The sequence below is a fragment of the Magallana gigas genome, chromosome 2 (assembly GCF_963853765.1).
Source record: "Magallana gigas chromosome 2, xbMagGiga1.1, whole genome shotgun sequence".
In the NCBI taxonomy this organism is placed as follows: Eukaryota; Metazoa; Mollusca; class Bivalvia; order Ostreida; family Ostreidae; genus Magallana; species Magallana gigas.
In genome coordinates, this window is record NC_088854.1 from 1,010,270 (window position 1) to 1,028,136 (window position 17,867).

Consider the following 17,867-nt stretch of genomic DNA (forward strand, 5'->3'; position numbering starts at 1 on the left):
TTGTTAACAGTCATAGAAAACAAAAATACGCTTGGCATATATGAGGACCTTCGATAATTTCTTGTTCACCTTATTCTTACACCCTCACATGTATTTCACGCCATACAAAATAATACTTAATAATATGTGCTGTCCATTTCACACTTTCAACGACCTTCAAAGATAAACCTTGACCTATATCATTTTTATACAGGCTTTACTGGTAAATTTGTATTACCAAATACAAATAATAAACACATTAAATAAACACACTCAAATCTTTATTACAACGTTGAACAAAATTTCTTGATAAAAAGAAGTATTAAGATATTTAGGACATTGCGAAACTCAGGAAATGTAAAATGTTTTTTTGAATTGAACTGTTCTGAAAATAAATGAGCACTGAGGAGGAGGTAGTTCCTGGGATTCACATTACGGTGTAGGGTCAGCCCAGTGTGTCAGATCAATGTCGTCCTGAATGTCTGCACAATCCACTTCAGGCAAACTAAAGATCAAACACAGATGATCAATAAATTATTATTTGATTATTTAACATCAGTATTTTGTAAAATTACAGTTCTAAATGAAAAGTTTGATATAGTTTCTGGTTACAACAATGTTTTTGTAATTGTGCTACCAATGTAGCAATTTTAGGACCATTTTCTCTTCTTTTTAAAATCAGTATTTAAAGTTTATTACTAACAAAATTGATTAATGGGACCTATCAAATATTTCATTATGTCGAATCATTGCGAAATGTTGTCAACATCTCAACATCCCTTGAATGAACTAACCCGTGAATGAAAACGTTCTTCTGTATCTTCCCAATGTTCATATTTCTACAGATGACTTGAGCCAGAGTGGTCTTCTTGATCTGGTCAATTTGGGGCAGACGAAAGCCCGCAAAAGGTTCATTGTTTTCGTAGTAGAAACGGTCTCCAACCTTCAGCGCTTTGAACTGCAGTCCAATGATACAGGCCAGCGTTGGTCCCACTAAAGCGCCATCTAATGGCGTCTCGGAGACAGCGCCCGTAAACAAATCAATGTCATTGACATGACTGAAAGAAGTAAACAGCAAATGTTCAAGTCTGTATAACTCAATGACTTATTACAGATATTTTCCTGAAAGACAGTGGACGCTCAAGATAGTTAGTTTGCAAGAATCAATGGGGATTTTAATGAATATCACCTTGAAACGCTAAAGACCCGAACAAAATTTAGTACTGTTTGTTACTGTTTGTTTTTTTTTTCTTTAAATTGTTGTTTACAAATACAAGACCCATACTTTTCCAATGAAATCACTGTTTACATGTATGCGTGTCAGCAAGCAAATAGGTGACAGCCTTCAAATATTTATTTGGAAATAATCACTTAAAATTTTTGTAAATTTTGTAAAAACAAATATACTATAGATGCCTTTACAACTTAACCTGATAGTAGATTCAAATAAAAAAAAAAAACAATAGTAAGAGAAAACACCCACAAAATCCTATAAACAAAAGACGAATAATGAGAGCCATTCGAGACTTACCAATAATGTGATATAAAAAGTATTCTAAGAACATTGTCATATTTCTGCACTTAATTTATTTTTCTCATAAAGATATATATTACAAAAGCGTATATTTGCCGTCTCTGGGTACTCCTTTGATTTTTTTCTATATCAGCTTATTCTATTTACAATTTGTAATCTTTACAAGTTTCAAATTCGTGGTGAGAAGACTAAGAGACAACAAAGTCAATTAAATACAGCTGTAAAAAGCGTTTTATATCAATTGCCTTGTGTTGCTATATACGAACCAATATTTTGATAAAACAAAATGCATCAAACATTTTTATAAGATAATCTCACCGCAAAGAAACGTAATAACGACCATTACTTGAAAAATGTGCACAAATAATCGATGGAATCATCACTTTTCCTATTCTCAAAGATTCCTGCCGAATATACATCGTATGCGCCTACATTCAAGTTTGGGTAGAGTAACTTAACCTACTGTTATTCCAAGATAGTCACAGAAATCATTAATTTTAAGTGTGACTGGTCTAAAAAAATCATTTATTTTAAAAAACCTTATGTTTCTGACAAGATTTTGCTTTCGATATGACTTACTTAAAAATTTTCAACAGAAAAAATGGCTAAAAAAGGAATAACTCACTCGTAAGTTTCTGCCAGGAGTTCGCGGACATCTTGGGTGTGGTCCACAAGGCCGGAGAACTTGTTGGTGGTGTACAAGTTACACATCTTCCTGTAGCTCATGTAGGGAGGGATGGCGTGGTCCCGCCCCCTGTTGATGTTGATGGAGATCAGGTCTGACCCTGTACCGGGACCAATCTCAAACAAATGGTTCAGTACTTCCACTGACTTTAACCTAAAAGATCTCATCTTATCACTCAAGTTTCTAGGTGATTTAAAAAAGAACTTATTCAGAAAAAATATAGGATCTGACATTTCTTTTTCAAAAACGAAAATGTTAACCCAATAACAGGCATGTAAAACTTATTTCAGAGAACTGAAGTATTATATGCATGTCAAATAACACTGTTCCAAAAGGTGAAAGAAAAAAATTGTCATTTTAAAATTTACCTGTCAACACTTTGGGACCGCTCAAGGTAGAGGCCACGAATGGTTTGCTCGATTCCTTCCCTTTGATACAGATGGTCCGGAATATTAAAGATATCCCTTAAACGGTCCCGGCGGTAGTCACCCGAGGCCGGTTGAAATCCGACGAAATCGTTGATCATGCTGTGTCCAAACCGGAAAGCAGCAACGAAGAAGCCTTGACGGATTCCAGGGTGAACACATGCGTCGTACCCCTCAAAAAAGGAACCTTTGGGGAGGGGTCTGAGTTGAAACAGGTCCATGATGTCATCACCGAGAATCAGTGGCAGGTATTCTGTGTATGTGATATGTTGAAACATTGCGCCCACTATTTTTCTGGCTTCCTGGAAGAGCCTTTCATCGTCCCAACCAGGATACAGCTCGGCCAGCTTTCTGGCGAGTCTGTTGTGTTCACGAAGCCAGAGCGTGTGCTGAGCAATAAGTGGAGCCTGTTGATTTACTCGACCATCCCCTTAAAGAGACACCGTCTTCATGATAATTGTAAGGAACATAATCAGGAAATCTTATGAAATATCTTTAAATTTAAAATCACATTGGTAAATATCAGCTATAAAATGAAATCTGAATATATATCTGCAAATATACACCAATGTGCAGAATGTCTAGCTATGGAGAGTAAGTACCAGAGTGGAAACATTTGAAGGTTGTTTCGCGACATCCGTCCTCCGGTTCGTCTGTGGGGGGCATCAACTCACCCTCCCCATGAGGGTGGTCCTGCGTGGTCAGTAAACCTGAAATAACGCGGAATTAGCTTTACCAAAATGTCTTTGAAATTGCTGGCAAAAAATAATTATCTGCTATACTAACAACCATTTTTCATCAATAAATTTATCATCTCCAACACCATTTATTTTTATTTATTTCAGCTCTTATTTTCAAAGCTTTCTCTAAAGCCAATGGCGCTTTGATTGTGACAACGTTCAATAGCAGAATAGTTTTTAAAAAATTCTTATCCTGTTCCTTCTCTCTTCCATCCCATATTCTTATTAAGCAGCAATATAAATATAAGGATCAAAGTCAGATTTGATCTCTCGCCACTTTTTTATGCCTCACAACAGAAGGCTGATCTACAATTCAAAAATGAGAGAAGAAGGTAAGCGAAATTCTCACCACCGGTAAACGTTCTTAAATCCGGGTAATCTTCTTCGTTTGATCCGTAGAACGACGAGCCATCGATGTACATAGTATATTCCGTGATGGTCTGACGTACCTCTGTAAGCAGGTAACCAATACAAATCGAACCATGTAAAGAATAAGCATAAGAAACATGTAAACAATAAACATAAAACATGAAACAATAAACATGTAAACAATAAACATGTAAACAATAAACATGTAAACAATAAACATGTAAACAAAAAGCATAAAAACATGTAAAAAAAAAAAACCAAACAAATAAGAATGAAAAATATGTAAAAAAATAAAAATAAAATAAAAATAAACACAAGATATTGTACACAATAGCCAAGTCAATATGAACGGATTCAGCTTCGATGTAATCAAGTATCATCACATTATTATGCAATAATATATAAATATTGCCTGTTTGGGAGAGTAACTGTTGAAATTGACACCCCGAGACAACCATTGTCAACCGACGCGAAGCGGAGGTTGACAATGGTGGTCTCGGGGTGTCAATTTCAACAGTTACCCTCCCAGACACTTTTTATTATATTTTACTGAATGTCTTAATTCTAAAGAAAATTTTACTGCTTTTATATAGAAATGAAGTGAATTCTACGGCGAACCGTACGCGCAAAATTTACATGCATGTAACAATTCGTTGTGTTACCCGTTGCCAAGTGTGTTGCTAACGCTGAGGGTGATAGAACGGATTACCAACTGCGTCTAAACCAATCAGATTTCAGTATTTAACATGAAAGTATAATAAAATCTATTCCCTTCACAAAAAAACCGTAACGCCTTTTTTGTTGTTAGAATATGAAATATTAACAAATCTTAAAGCACGTTTAATACACATACAACAAATTTCAGAAGTACTTTTAAAATTCATTGCAATTAATCTGTGCATATTTTTTTAATAGCTGGCATGTGTTACATTCGATTATTACTGAAGCGTTAAAAATCTAAGCAAATGCTAAAAAAATACTGACTTGAATTGCAATTTAAGTCTGGGGATGCTTCTGAGCGGGCGAAATTCAAACAGCGTACTCCAAAGGGGCCGTAAAATGGGTCATCGCCTCTAATTCTTAATCTCATGATACAGTTGGGGTCACTTCTGTGGATACCACAGCATTCCAGATCTTCTCCGTCGGGTGCTGGTAAAGCATCAAAATAGAAAAAGATTAACAGTAAACGTTCTCCGAATTAGATAGGTATAGTATCCTTACAATTTTTTCTTATTGATTTGGATCAAATCAAATTTGAAAGTGAAAAAGAAAGACTACTCACTTTCAGATTTTACGTTTTCTTGAAGATCGTGACTCAACATTTGTCCAAAGAACATCAAATAATGGGTAAACTTTTTCAGTTCATGGCGCGGACGACTCCTGTCGTGTACCTTCAGCCTTATTTCCCTGGGCTCTGGGAGAGGCCCGAACTTACCTCTACTTCTTGGAACACTCATGCCTGGAATTAAAAAAAAAGAGATCACTTTATAAACCATTCATTGTACACTAAAATAATTTTCATTTACCTTTTTCTAGCAGATGAGAAGAGAATGCTCTTTTGAGTAAACGATTCCATGATACACTGATAGTGCATTGATATCAAACACCTTGTCAAGAAACAAAGAAACCGTTAATTTTTGTCATCTACAATAAAAAAAACTAATAGATAACTGAAAATAACTTACCATCCTCATAGACCGAGCAGAGAAACCGGATGAGCGGCGTTTCCGCCATTCCCCAGTAGGGATGAGCAAGGTTATTACAGCTCCCGTCAATAGTTCTGAATTTGGAGGTGTAATCGCAAGTAAGTCTTTTTGCAAAATCACAATCTTCATCGTCATCATCGTCCTCATCTTCCTCTTCTTCCTCCTCCGCCCCACGACGTCTCCTCCTGCTGCTAAAGAACGATTAGTCATTGAGTTAAATATCATATATCAGCTATAACGATAAAAAAGGGGTGGATCTCGTTCATCTCATTTTATAAGGCTATTGTATCTAACTTTACATTTTACTTGCTAATCTATTCTATCCAAAGTTATTATCGGATCAATATTCATCCTGACGTTGGTAGGATTTAGAGGCATAGTTCTAATGTTAAAGGATGAAAAAAATCCCAAACGATTTAGTATGATTGAATTCATTGGGTTTTCCCAGTAGTAATTGGGGTAGTGTTTGTATTTCAGGGTATTTTTTTCTGTCAAGCAGTATATTCTACCTTAATAAGCCACATCTACTAACTTTAATAGCCTTCAATAAGCCATGCATACTAACTTTTGCAACCAACCCCGGTGTGATTGGTAGCGAATCCTGCCCTGAACTGGATCATCATTATAACACCTACAGTTCGAGGTTGCGGGAATTTTTAGTAGCATTTCTTGGTTAGGATCAGGCAACCTTGAGCGTCTCCTGATGTGAGAGTTATAATTTCCCGTGTCTTCAGTGTACGATGAGTAAGGGTTCCGTCGTGTGGTTGTTTCATTATATCGTCGTGGATTAAATTCGACAACCGGACCGTACCCTTGTTTTCTGGGTGTACGTTGGCCGTACCCTTGTCTTTCTGATGGCTGTGGACCGTAACCTTGTTTTTGTGATATACCTTCCGGGTTTAATGAAAGTTCGATGTTTGAATTCAAAACTACTTTAATGTTGGAATTGGCGTATGCATATGATGCAACAAGCAGGAACAACAACCTGAAAGTAGGATAACGTTACATTTTCATTTTTGCCGAATTTAAGTAGATTTTTTGTTCAGAAAATTAAAATGGTATTAAAACTGTTGGTGAACTATTATTCGAACATATAATGCCTCAACAGTCAAAAGGTCATTATTAGAATATTTTCCCTTGGTGCAGAGAAAGCTCAATGGATTTAATTGCACTGGCTCGTTGGCCTCGGGCTTTTTTACCTACTGGGTTCTTCCCTGCACCAAGGACTACTAAGGCATTAAATACTTGTTTTATTACCTCATTCCATTTTAAGAATTAAGTGTTTAGAGCTGTTTATTACAGAAGGTTTTCATTATACCATTATGCATTAAAATTCATTATAAATTAACACCTATAGATGATCTAATGCTAAAGCTAAAGAATGATATTAAAAAAAAATAATACAGTGATTTTTTGATCTTGTATCAATTTAAATGAATAAATTTCTAATAAAAATATCATATCAAAGTCATTGTTTACCACGGCCATCAGCTGCGCAATGTTACATATAAATTCGAATCCCAGATCAAACTTTCCGAAATTCGTTGCCATTCAAATAGATCGCAGTAGATTTAATGAAAGCGCTAACCTTTTACTCTGTGCTGTCTTTCATTTTTTAAATTGTCTTAATATTAAACCGGACACTGATATATTTTTTATTTAACTATATATATTTATATTGCAAACGCCAGTATCATTTCAAAATGATAATTCAAAACAAAAAGAAAGCAGTCATATTATGAAATAACTATAATAGAAATCCAAACCCAGGTATTGTAATGAAGCTTACCAGGTCATGCCATCAAGTCCTCTTGGCTGGTACATTTTGATGGTTGGAGCTGCAACCCCAATCTAAATTGGAGGGTCGTAAATGCAGCTTTATATCGTGTTTTGTTATTAGATAAGCGATGACTCTAAAACAATTCATTGGAAGATGTGAAGAAGGCCTCCTCATTATTGATTTTTAGTCCTGTGATTGACTGCATAAGCTGATTGCGTTGGTCTGATTAACGCTCCCGTCCAACGAAAACAAGTTATTTTATGAACTGTTTTGATATTCGATGACATATATGTTATTTTAATGGAAGGTAGAACAAGTTATTATTTCAACAAGCTTCCAAATGTTTGCAGTCGTTCATTAAGTCATAACGCATCTCAAAGGATTCTTAGAGGTACAGCGAGATGTTTTGTCTTTCTTCTAAATTTCTCTTGTTGAGAGGTCTGGTATTTTTTAGGGCTTTAAATCTTAAATAAGTATAAGCAAATTCAGCAGCTTTTTTTCATAAAGAATGTTTTTTTTCTCAAGATTTGGACATAAAAATGTTAATTACTTTTAAAACGATATTTTATCAACTAAAAACCAACTTAACAGATTCTTATTTCAAAAGAATGATAAAATTGAAGATTTTCCTTTTTGATATTTTTATAAGAAGTTCTTGGCGATTTTCTGTACTTTGAATATGAATCTAACTGTATTTACTCTCATCAATTTAAAATATACAATATCTGCATTATTGAATTATTGACATTTCAAGGTGGAAACTTAGGTACAAATATTTGTCGCCGATTAACTTTGAAATACGAATATGGTTTGGAATTAAATTTAAAACGTGCTCTTTGTCTAAAGGTACAAATATTTGTCGCCGATTAGCTTTGAAATACGATTTAAAAAATATTAAAAACAGCAGAACTTTACCATTACGGAAACTTTGGGTTAATGAAATATACAAGGTTGGTCTAAAAGTAATGTCACACTATGCACCATACTTCTTATTGGTGATGTATTGTATAAAATGATACATCAAAACTTTCCGTATCAAAATTCTAACTCAAATTTAAATTTTGATGAAATTTCGTTGAACACCTTTCAATATATTGGTGTTCATAACATGATATATAAGCCGCGTCATGAATTTACGATTTTTTTAAGGTTTGTTTTTTTAAATAAATTACAAGCTTCAAAATTTGAAAAAGCTCCAAGCAACAAAATGTTTTGAAACAGATATAACATAGACTTTTTTCTATCTGTCAAAAAAATTGAATGGTATCGTACATTTCAGATACCTATGCAATGCCTTTTGTCTCTAGATCAAAGAATAAAAAGGCTGGGCATACGAATAGTGATACGATGCAGTTTTTGCTTCGATGGATAGAAATCACGAAAACATGTGCTGGAATTGACATATCAACCTAAAATTGAAAGCAAGTTAATAGGGAACCCTTAATGTGGTTAGAGCATATGTCATATTAATAGATAAATTAGATAGAAAAAAGACATACGCTCTGAAGGAAAGTTAAGGATATGTTCTTGTATGTTCGTTCATGACTTCTTGAAGAGACCTCGACAATGTGATCGCACATTAAATAATTCAATATACTATATCATCGATTGCAAAAGGAGTATTTGGTTACATTATGGAAAAAAAATGATAAAGACAATATGTTAAGAGCATTGTAACCAATTTGTATAGAGTACTAAATTATGAAATTCTACCAGAAGGCCAATGATCTAGAGTGTGTGGTGACTATCCTTACCTCACGCTTTACAAAATATATTATCTTCAAAAATAATTATCACAATGCAATAAAGTTTTCAAATTTAAATTGAAATAGGTAGATATCTCAAAGCACGAATTTTTGTTATTTAACATCGATTTTTCACGATTTTTTCGCATCTGTGACATTACTTTTGGATCAACCCTCGTGTAAACGTTTACCTTACTTAGCGTCGTCTGACTAATTAACTGGTTCAAACCTCATTTACTATGGGCTGTCTGTCATATCTATCTGTTTAAAGATCTAGCACATGATATTTTCAATATGCATCAATTGTTGCATTTAGAAGAATATTTTCTCCATCTATAATGTATGTCCTTTATTTATACAGGATAGCATAATTAGTTTGCAAAACTTATTCACGCTGTGATCCTGAAAATGTATTTGCAGACGGCAATTATATACAGAAACTGATAGAACTTACATTTTGTTTTGAAAAATACACAAAACATTACATCTAAATTTAACTATGTCCCTTAAATATGAATATACATAATACAAAACTTCTTTGATCATAGAAATACTGGCTATCACTGTAAAATTGATTGAATTATTCTTTAAAGTAGGCACACCAAAAAGTTTCTAACGTTGAGCGAAAACCAAACATTTCTCAAAAATTCAAAAAATATTATTTATTTCCTGTGGCACTAATCCAAAATACTGTTGAAAGAACTGATTTATAATACACCATACAATTCATCTGATTGATAGCTTACCAGAAAAAATTGTCATAAAAGATGGTGGACGAAGTTCCAAGTGTGTTTTACAAATCACTATAATTCAACAAGCGTCAATTGGTGGTACATTAAAAAGAAAAACGAAAAAATATTTTACCGATCAGTCATTATGCAATTAAAAGACATTCATGATATCTAGTGATAAAAGAAGGGCCATTCCTGGGGATCAATGGATTTTGAAAGAAAAAGGATAATTTTTAAAGTTAAATTCACTAGAAGTCAAAACTGGCATTGAAAAATTTCATTTTATTTTACCAAAAAAAAGGAGTAATTTTAAGCACCGACTTTAAGAGGAGATGATAACTATTTAAGCTGAAATAATTAGGACCATATTTCTATATTTTTAATCGTTAAAATGTTAAACAAAGGGTTTTTGTTGTCATGTCTCAAGCGGCATACAGAGCTCACAGTAATTTGGTATGTGTTCACAAGGCTTGTGTCATGATTTTCTTCACATATGAATTATTGAATTTAAAATTTAATTGTTTATCTGTGTTCATATTTAACGTTCAAAAAAAGAAAACAACAATTTTTTTAATGCTAAGTTTTTATATAAAAACACTTTATTTTTTTAATTTAAACGAAGGTATTACTAATAAACAACTTATCATTTATAAAATAGTGACAATGTTAATAATAAAACCCACAAGAGCCAAATATGAAACAAAATTGTAAGTTCTGAATCTCTGTAATACCTGTATAACAGAAATAAAAAAAAAACTGATGGAATAGGAAAACCTTAGAAAAGTATTCTTTACAATAGAATTTATCTAAAATGTATTAAAGTGTTAACGGCAAACTTGTTTTTATTGCGATATTCTGAATATTAGCGGCAATAAGATAAAAGAAATATTGGGTTTTTAATTATCAGAAATTTTAAAAATTTGGAAATTCGAAGAAATATATCTATTTCCATAATAGGAACATTCTCAAGCCAATTTGCCTTAATTTTGAACAAGGACAATATTTTATATCACTTTTTAATCTTTAAGATTTAAACCATTTTTTCTAAACAGACATCTTAAATCAGATAATGAACATAAAAATATCTCGAAAGAAGATTAGATATTCAGCTCACATTTAGTGTGCTTGGATGATTCTTTTGATAACTTTTTCATTTCCTGAGATAATTGAATTATCTTGTTTGTAATCATTATAGAATGCAAATGATTCATATATGTTTATCTGATTAATCTTCATTATAAAAAGTGGTTTTGTACTTTCATGATTTTTATTCACAGCAATGTCAAAAATGCAAGGAACAGATAGGAACCGAATCGAACCACTAGAAAATTTTCCCACATATCTATGATACCATCTGAAATAAATGGACCATGTTATTGAATACATACATATTCCGGCAGCGTAACACATAAAGAATAATCTCCGTCCGCTGAAGCATTTTGTGAAAAATTTGATTCAGTGCTGGCTGGATTTTTAGCTTGTAAACATCAAAGAAAACATTTAATTTATTACATTTACATCAATACTGTGTTTGAATCTAACAGGTTTTTAAAATCCAAATCAAGTTAAAGGTATCAAATTATCGTTAAAATATATGTATAACAAAGATATGTATATGTTTAATGCTAGTTTTCACAAATGTTCAACGCAACAAGACATAAGTGGTGATTTCAAAGGTTAAAAAACACCTTTAAACACAGTCTTCATCGCCATTATACAACCTTTACCACTGACATAGGCCAACCTCCCAACCCTCAGGAAAACAAGATACATCGACACTTACAAAACATTACATTTTTTGTGCTGAGACTATAGTCATTCCATACAATACTGCTTTAACTGTAACCAAATCACTACATAAAAATATCCAGAGGTAACTTAACTGTCCCATACGTAACAACACAGACCAGAAAAAAACTATGATTGAAAATATTTCAAAAATGTGTCAGATATTCCAATCTTTGAAGACGCAGGCCATTCTAAAACATGAAAAGGCTATAGAATACACGAGCCTTTTACAGTATCTTTATATCCCTCTTATAGGTTATAAGGTTATGAGGTTTCACGCATTTTAGGTCATCACCTATAGTTATCAGTGTAAAAGTCGTTAAAAAAATCCGGAATGTTAATTAACGAACCATGCAGTTTTGGACACTTAATTTGAGTGTCATGTAATTGCGAAACTGTGTAAATATTTTAAGCTGGTGGCCTATCTACCTGTCATAGCATGTTTCGAACAATTTCAACAGCATATAAATAACGTTAGGAAGAAGTGCACTGATCAAATGGCTAAAACAGGATAATTTTAAAGCATTTTGGCAAATAAAGTATAACTTTACTACTTAAATTATGGACTCGATTTTTTTGTGCTTTACCATAGATATACTCGGCCAACGCAGGTTCCGTATTTTCCCGCTACACCGTGATAATGTTTTAACCCTTTCCGCGATACACCGTCGCGTTATTGTCATCGTGGTGATCACAAGGCCACGAGTTAACCGCGATGGTTTAAGACACCGTAACAGGTGTGTGTTTGGTCTCAAGGATAAAATAAAAAAGAAGATAAAAGCGCTCTTTGTTATAATTTTTCTTAGAATTAAGACATGGAAAGCGATTTCGATTTAGTTGTTGAAGTAGTTTACTAAGGAAAAAAAAATTAAAAAAGTACAACGTTCAAAGTATATATATATATATATATATATATATATATATATATATATATATATATATATATATATATATATATATATATATATATATATATATATATATATATATATATATATAAAAGATTAGATTTAAAACTTAAAATCACTTGCTTCAGACCATGTTTTATCCTTTGTTCCTAATGGAGAACCCATAAAATATTTAAAAAGGGGAATAACTCGCAAAAATAACTCATGAAAAACATATCATCATTTAAAATACACCCTGAAAATTTAAATGAAAAATTAGGCGAGATATTACAATTTTAAAAATGTGTCTAGAAGATTTACAATAATTAAGAATTTTCATCAGAATCATCTGTATAAGGTCTTCCGTTGGAAGCGGAAGACCTTAATTAGAGTGTTTTAGAAATGCAGCAGCGATTCTACACTCATGGATAACACAAATAGACAAAGTGTTTTTAAAATGAACAATCTAAAACCTAGAAGCAGCTTGTTTAAGAATTAGTCAATGTTTGGTATTTGCAAGAACGAACTAGAGATGGTAAATTTTCTGTACTGAAGTTTAATTTAAAAAGCATTTCATGCATTTTAAGGACCTATTTGTTCATAGACTAAAGTGTATTTTTTACCCAAATGTGTTTTACTTATGTGTACTTTACCACATCCGTATCACCCACGTATTCATTGGTAGTTTTATTTTTTTTAAATAATATTTTTCGAAAAAAATTATTTTTTTCTGATCTGATAAAAAAAATATAAGTTATTGATTTAAATGAAAAGCATATATTCATGGTGCAGTCAGTTTTATTTCGTTTATGAGAATTTTGTTTCGTAATTGATGATTGAATCATCCAACCAATACTGTTTTGTATTTCATTAAAAGAAGAAAGGGTTGGATATATTCCCAGCAACAACTGTTAAAGGAAAATGAGAACATGATAAACTGATAATAGAAAAGCATGTCTCTGATAATAAGATAAATTGTAAATATTTAGCTCTTTCATATGAAAATTTTGTTGCTTTGTTTCTGTTTATGAAAATCATGGATTGCATTGCTATATCTCTTTTATAAGTTGTCTTTTAGACGATCAAGTAAATGTACTGAAGTCCATACCAATGATCTGACACACTGTTGTTTGCAGTAGCACTTTCTTTAATGTTTTTAATCTTGCAAATCTACAAAACTATTTGTGTGCTGTTGTTGCCCAAAACGCAGTGCACAAAGTCCAGTTCACAGTCGTAAAAGATTCACAGCTATGAAGTATTATTGTTGACATTTTCATTGAGTTAAACAGACGGCAATTAGATGCTAACGATAACAAAAATATTAAAACGAAAATTAACTCTTCAAAAAACATTGCGTTATCAACATTTTTGCAAAACCATGCGAACAATTTTTTCTTAGGGTAAGTATTAATTTGTTTTAAACTGATAAAAATCATTTTTAAAACATATTCACAATGAGCTAAAAGGGTGCGAGACAAAAGGTGACAGAGTACAGACGTTAAAGTTATGTACCAAGTGCTACCAAAATCTGGTAACAGGAAAGACCATTTGAGTACTTGTCAATAATGTTTAAAAACACCATCAAGGGACAAGACTCTGTAACAATCGACACACATACATGAACAATGACAAATACAAACTGTCAACCATCCCAAACTCTCTAAAGCGAAATACGAAATTAAAACAGAGCAACACGGACCTCTAAAAAGATAGATTTGGGATCAGGTGCGTAGGAGGAGTAATCATCCCCTGTTGACCAGTTGCACCTTGTCACAATTGGGTATATCATAATCGAAATAAATTGTGATGGTTAAAATACTACTTTTGAGCAAGCACGAACCTCCATTACATTGAAGATGGGATAAGGTGACTAGGAGGAGTAGGTACTATAATCGTAGTTTATAGTTAAACAAATACAATGAGTAAAACTTAGTATCTTTTAAAATTGGACAAAAAATTTTGGGTTAAAAAGATTAAGATTTTTTCCTAACAGACCGTTCGTGTAGGCTAGATGTATTATCAATAAGACTCCAGGACGTTCAATGATGGAATGTCTTCATTTTTGGTAGTGTGTGATAAATTCTAACAAAGCAGTTATTATAGTTGATTTACTAGAATAAAACTTTTTCAAAAGTTCTGCATAATGTTAATGTATTTAAGTAAGATTTGTTTTTCATGCATTTTTTCAAACACTACCCAGTTTGAATAAAACGTAAACTATAATTATGTTTTTGGTTTATCTTCACTGATGCTATGTCACAATTTCATAAGACACATCAATGATTTTACAGGTAATGAATATACCTGAGACTTTGCAGCAAATGCATACACCTGAGATTTGACAGGTAATGGATACACATTGACTGTTGGATAGGAAGGTTGTCTTTTCCTAAAGTTTGTTATCAGAGAAATTTGTGATTGTTTCTTATTTATTTACAATGATATATTCAATACGGCTTTTGAATCATTATTTTTTTCATAATAGTAAATTTTGTTTATATCTTAATGCTTTTAACGAAGCTTTTCAAGTTTACAAGTTCTTTGTGACATAAAATGAGTTTAAGGAAAAAGGATTTCTGAACTAGATCTTAAGAGATGCATAAATGCGATGTCGACAGAGGCAAGAGAACGTTCTGCCCGGCGAATCGTATTCCGATAACTTTTTAAGATAACAATGCTCATATCATACAATGTAATAACACGATTTGTCTCTCAATTGAATACAAAATCATTTTGTTTCGAAGTTTTTTTCCTTCTTTTTAGTTTTTATATCTTGCAAATCTACAAAAATATGTTTGTGCTGTTATTGGCCATATGCCCGAAACGCAATGCACAAGGTCAAGTTCACTGTCAAAAAATAGTTACAATTAGCAAGTAATATTATTGATATTTTCAATGAGTTAAAAAAAATAACAATTGGATATTAACGATAATGAAATTATCAGAAAGGAAATTAACTGTGAGGATGTGTGATTATGCATCCTGATGAATTTACATAAATCAACAGAACAAGTATGAAATTTTTAACAAAATATTTAATAACAAAATAAAATTAAATTAAACAGAAAATTCAACGAGAAAAACCAAACAAACAAAAATATACAAATTAAATAATGAAATGAAGAAATAAAGTTTGTTTGGTCAGCCCGGTTCCGGCGCACGTGGTGTTGAAGAACCCTCCGGTGAACACGTGGTTACAGTCAGGTATAAGTATATCGGCAACCACCAGAACTAAGTTGAAATAGAAAGTTCACATGCTGCACGGGTCTATCGAGGCTGCATTAGACGAAAGTTTTCTTTGGTAAGGTAAATGACCCATGGCCTCGTCCACGCTGATTGGAGGTTTCTTTCAATAAACTCAATATGCAGAATATAAGTTTTCACATGACACAAATTATATAAATATCAAACTTTCACAATGTTAAGTTAAAGCACATATCTGCATTGACGATAATAAATTGGTAAAACTGCGAGGATCATCCTCAGGTATAAATTCATAAGTAGTTTTAGAGATGTGTTGAAAGGGCCGCCGTAGTTCACTCACTCACTGTAGAACAGCAGTCTCTATAAATTATCCCATGAAAATGGAAACGGCTACTCATAAATACAGGAGCCGGAAATATTTCAGCACCCAAGAACCCTCCTTCCCTGACAGGTATTGACGTTCTGTAGGGACGGGGAAATTTACAGCAAAACAAGGTAGAAAAGACCCTGATAAAATAAACGAAAAGAAAAACATACTACCGAAAACCTATTCAAACACGTGTGGTTAAAACGTACAAAAATGGTTTAAATACCTGATGTTTTTCTAAAACGGGCCCCTGAGTACTAGACGGGATGACGACCACGTCTATCGGTTGATGTTCCCGGGTACTACCCGTGCATACTTTTACCAACTATTTAAGGTATCAACGAGGGGCTCCCCACAGGATTGATATGTTACCACGGTAACCAAAGGTCAAAGAATTAAAACAAGGGGCTCTCCAAAGGATAAACCGGAAAGGTGAACCAAGGGGAATTATAATTATAGACAACGAATTTTAGTTTGTTATATTAACTCTTGGAAAAACATAACGTTAGCAATGTTTTAGTTACATGATGCAAATATTTTCTCTTTAGGTTATTAATTTTCTTTTAGGCATTGATATCAAACCATACATTCATAAAATATTCACAATGATCTAAAGCGTGCGAAACAAAAGCTGACAGAATAAAGGCATTAAGCGGAAATAATGATTAAGACACATAATTTAAGCCCATTTTTTCTGTTCATACAACCATGGGAAAATGAGACTTAGTCTAGTCAAATAATCTTAGTTTGCGCCGACGCATTTTTCTGACTGCTAAACAAATTAAAGTAAAACTTAGTTGTTTTTGTTACCCAGGTGGTGATGTTTGTATCTATATCAAAATCAGTCAATCAAAAGACTAACAAGTATAAAAACAACAGCATTAAGATTAGTTCAATAAATAAAAACGAGTATGTATCTTTTGTTTAAAATATTTATTGGGTAATTAATCCAAAAGAAATAACATTTTCAGATATGAAATGAATTGCCGTGGACGTCCTCTGGTAATCATTGCATCCGTGGGCCGACAATACATTTCTTTAATCTTCGAATATACACGACTGGTTTTTTTTCAATTATACCATGCAATAATTCAATTTTAAAAATGGACATTGGAATGCGATGCAATGCTTTAACTACCGGGAAAAACATTGTTTTGTATTGAATTACTTATATGATACCAAAAAATATTAAACTCAAAAATTCTAATATGAAAACATAGCATAACACACATCTTGTCAGGGTCTTAATTTTTCTCTCTTCAAATGTATCTATTGTGCACTTGAAAGATATTAGAAGAGATAAAAAGAGTTGAATGATTTTGTGTCGATAAGCTGGTTTTTAGTTTTTAAATTTCCGACGTTAGTTCGAGAGCGTTACGCAAGGAGATTTACACTAAGAGAGCGATGAAGATCACAATGTGCCCAATGACATGACTGCTTGACCCTTTATCAGAAAGAACATCTTTTACGAAATATTTCTCCTTTCCTACTGTACTTTTATTCTGCACATAATCTGCAAAAAGCAGTCATGCAGCAAGTGGAAAAACAAATTATTCAAAGTTTTTGCTGCTGTAAAGTTACATCAAAAGATTTTATTGCTATGTGTGTGTGTGTGTGTGTGTGTGTGTGAGAGAGAGAGAGAGAGAGAGAGAGAGAGAGAGAGAGAGAGAGAGAGAGAGAGAGAGAGAGAGAGAGAGAGAGAGACTTTTATGCCTTTCTTCTGACAATATAATTCCCTTTATTTTGAACTCTTGAAATTTTACCTAAGGAATGCATGACTAAAGTTGATACTTCGTGCAATATCAGAACATATACATGCATACTCAATAAACATTAAAGGCTCATAGGTTTAAATGCTTTTCACCTCTTGAGAGAAGCTGATATTTGCGATTATGGATTTATGAAAGTCCCACTAAATACTGGTGAC

The 17,867-nt window shown here is 32.8% G+C and overlaps 1 protein-coding gene and 1 long non-coding RNA gene across 3 annotated transcripts; both read right to left on the reverse strand.

Moving 5' to 3' along the window:
- Window positions 1-243: 243 nt before the first annotated feature.
- LOC105336609 (peroxidase) lies at window positions 244-7,345 on the reverse strand. Of its 2 annotated transcripts, none has more exons than XM_066074416.1 (11): window positions 7,228-7,345; window positions 6,004-6,423; window positions 5,418-5,626; window positions 5,015-5,191; window positions 4,717-4,881; window positions 3,713-3,814; window positions 3,226-3,333; window positions 2,567-3,053; window positions 2,139-2,351; window positions 774-1,037; window positions 244-484 (listed from the first exon to the last, which is right to left on the reverse strand). In XM_066074416.1, exons 1-11 carry the CDS (start codon window positions 7,260-7,262, stop codon window positions 412-414), a joined length of 2,253 nt encoding a protein of 750 aa, XP_065930488.1. In that variant the 5' UTR covers window positions 7,263-7,345; the 3' UTR covers window positions 244-411. The 2 variants fall into 2 exon arrangements, with proteins under 2 accessions (XP_065930488.1, XP_034300355.2); XM_034444464.2 differs by having other exon boundaries at window positions 5,418-5,629.
- An 8,041-nt stretch (window positions 7,346-15,386) lies between these two features.
- LOC117681159 (uncharacterized) lies at window positions 15,387-16,982 on the reverse strand. The gene is made up of 2 exons (XR_004595851.2): window positions 16,167-16,982; window positions 15,387-16,080 (listed from the first exon to the last, which is right to left on the reverse strand). It is a non-coding gene; the product is annotated as an uncharacterized lncRNA (long non-coding RNA).
- Between the last annotated feature and the right edge of the window lie 885 nt (window positions 16,983-17,867).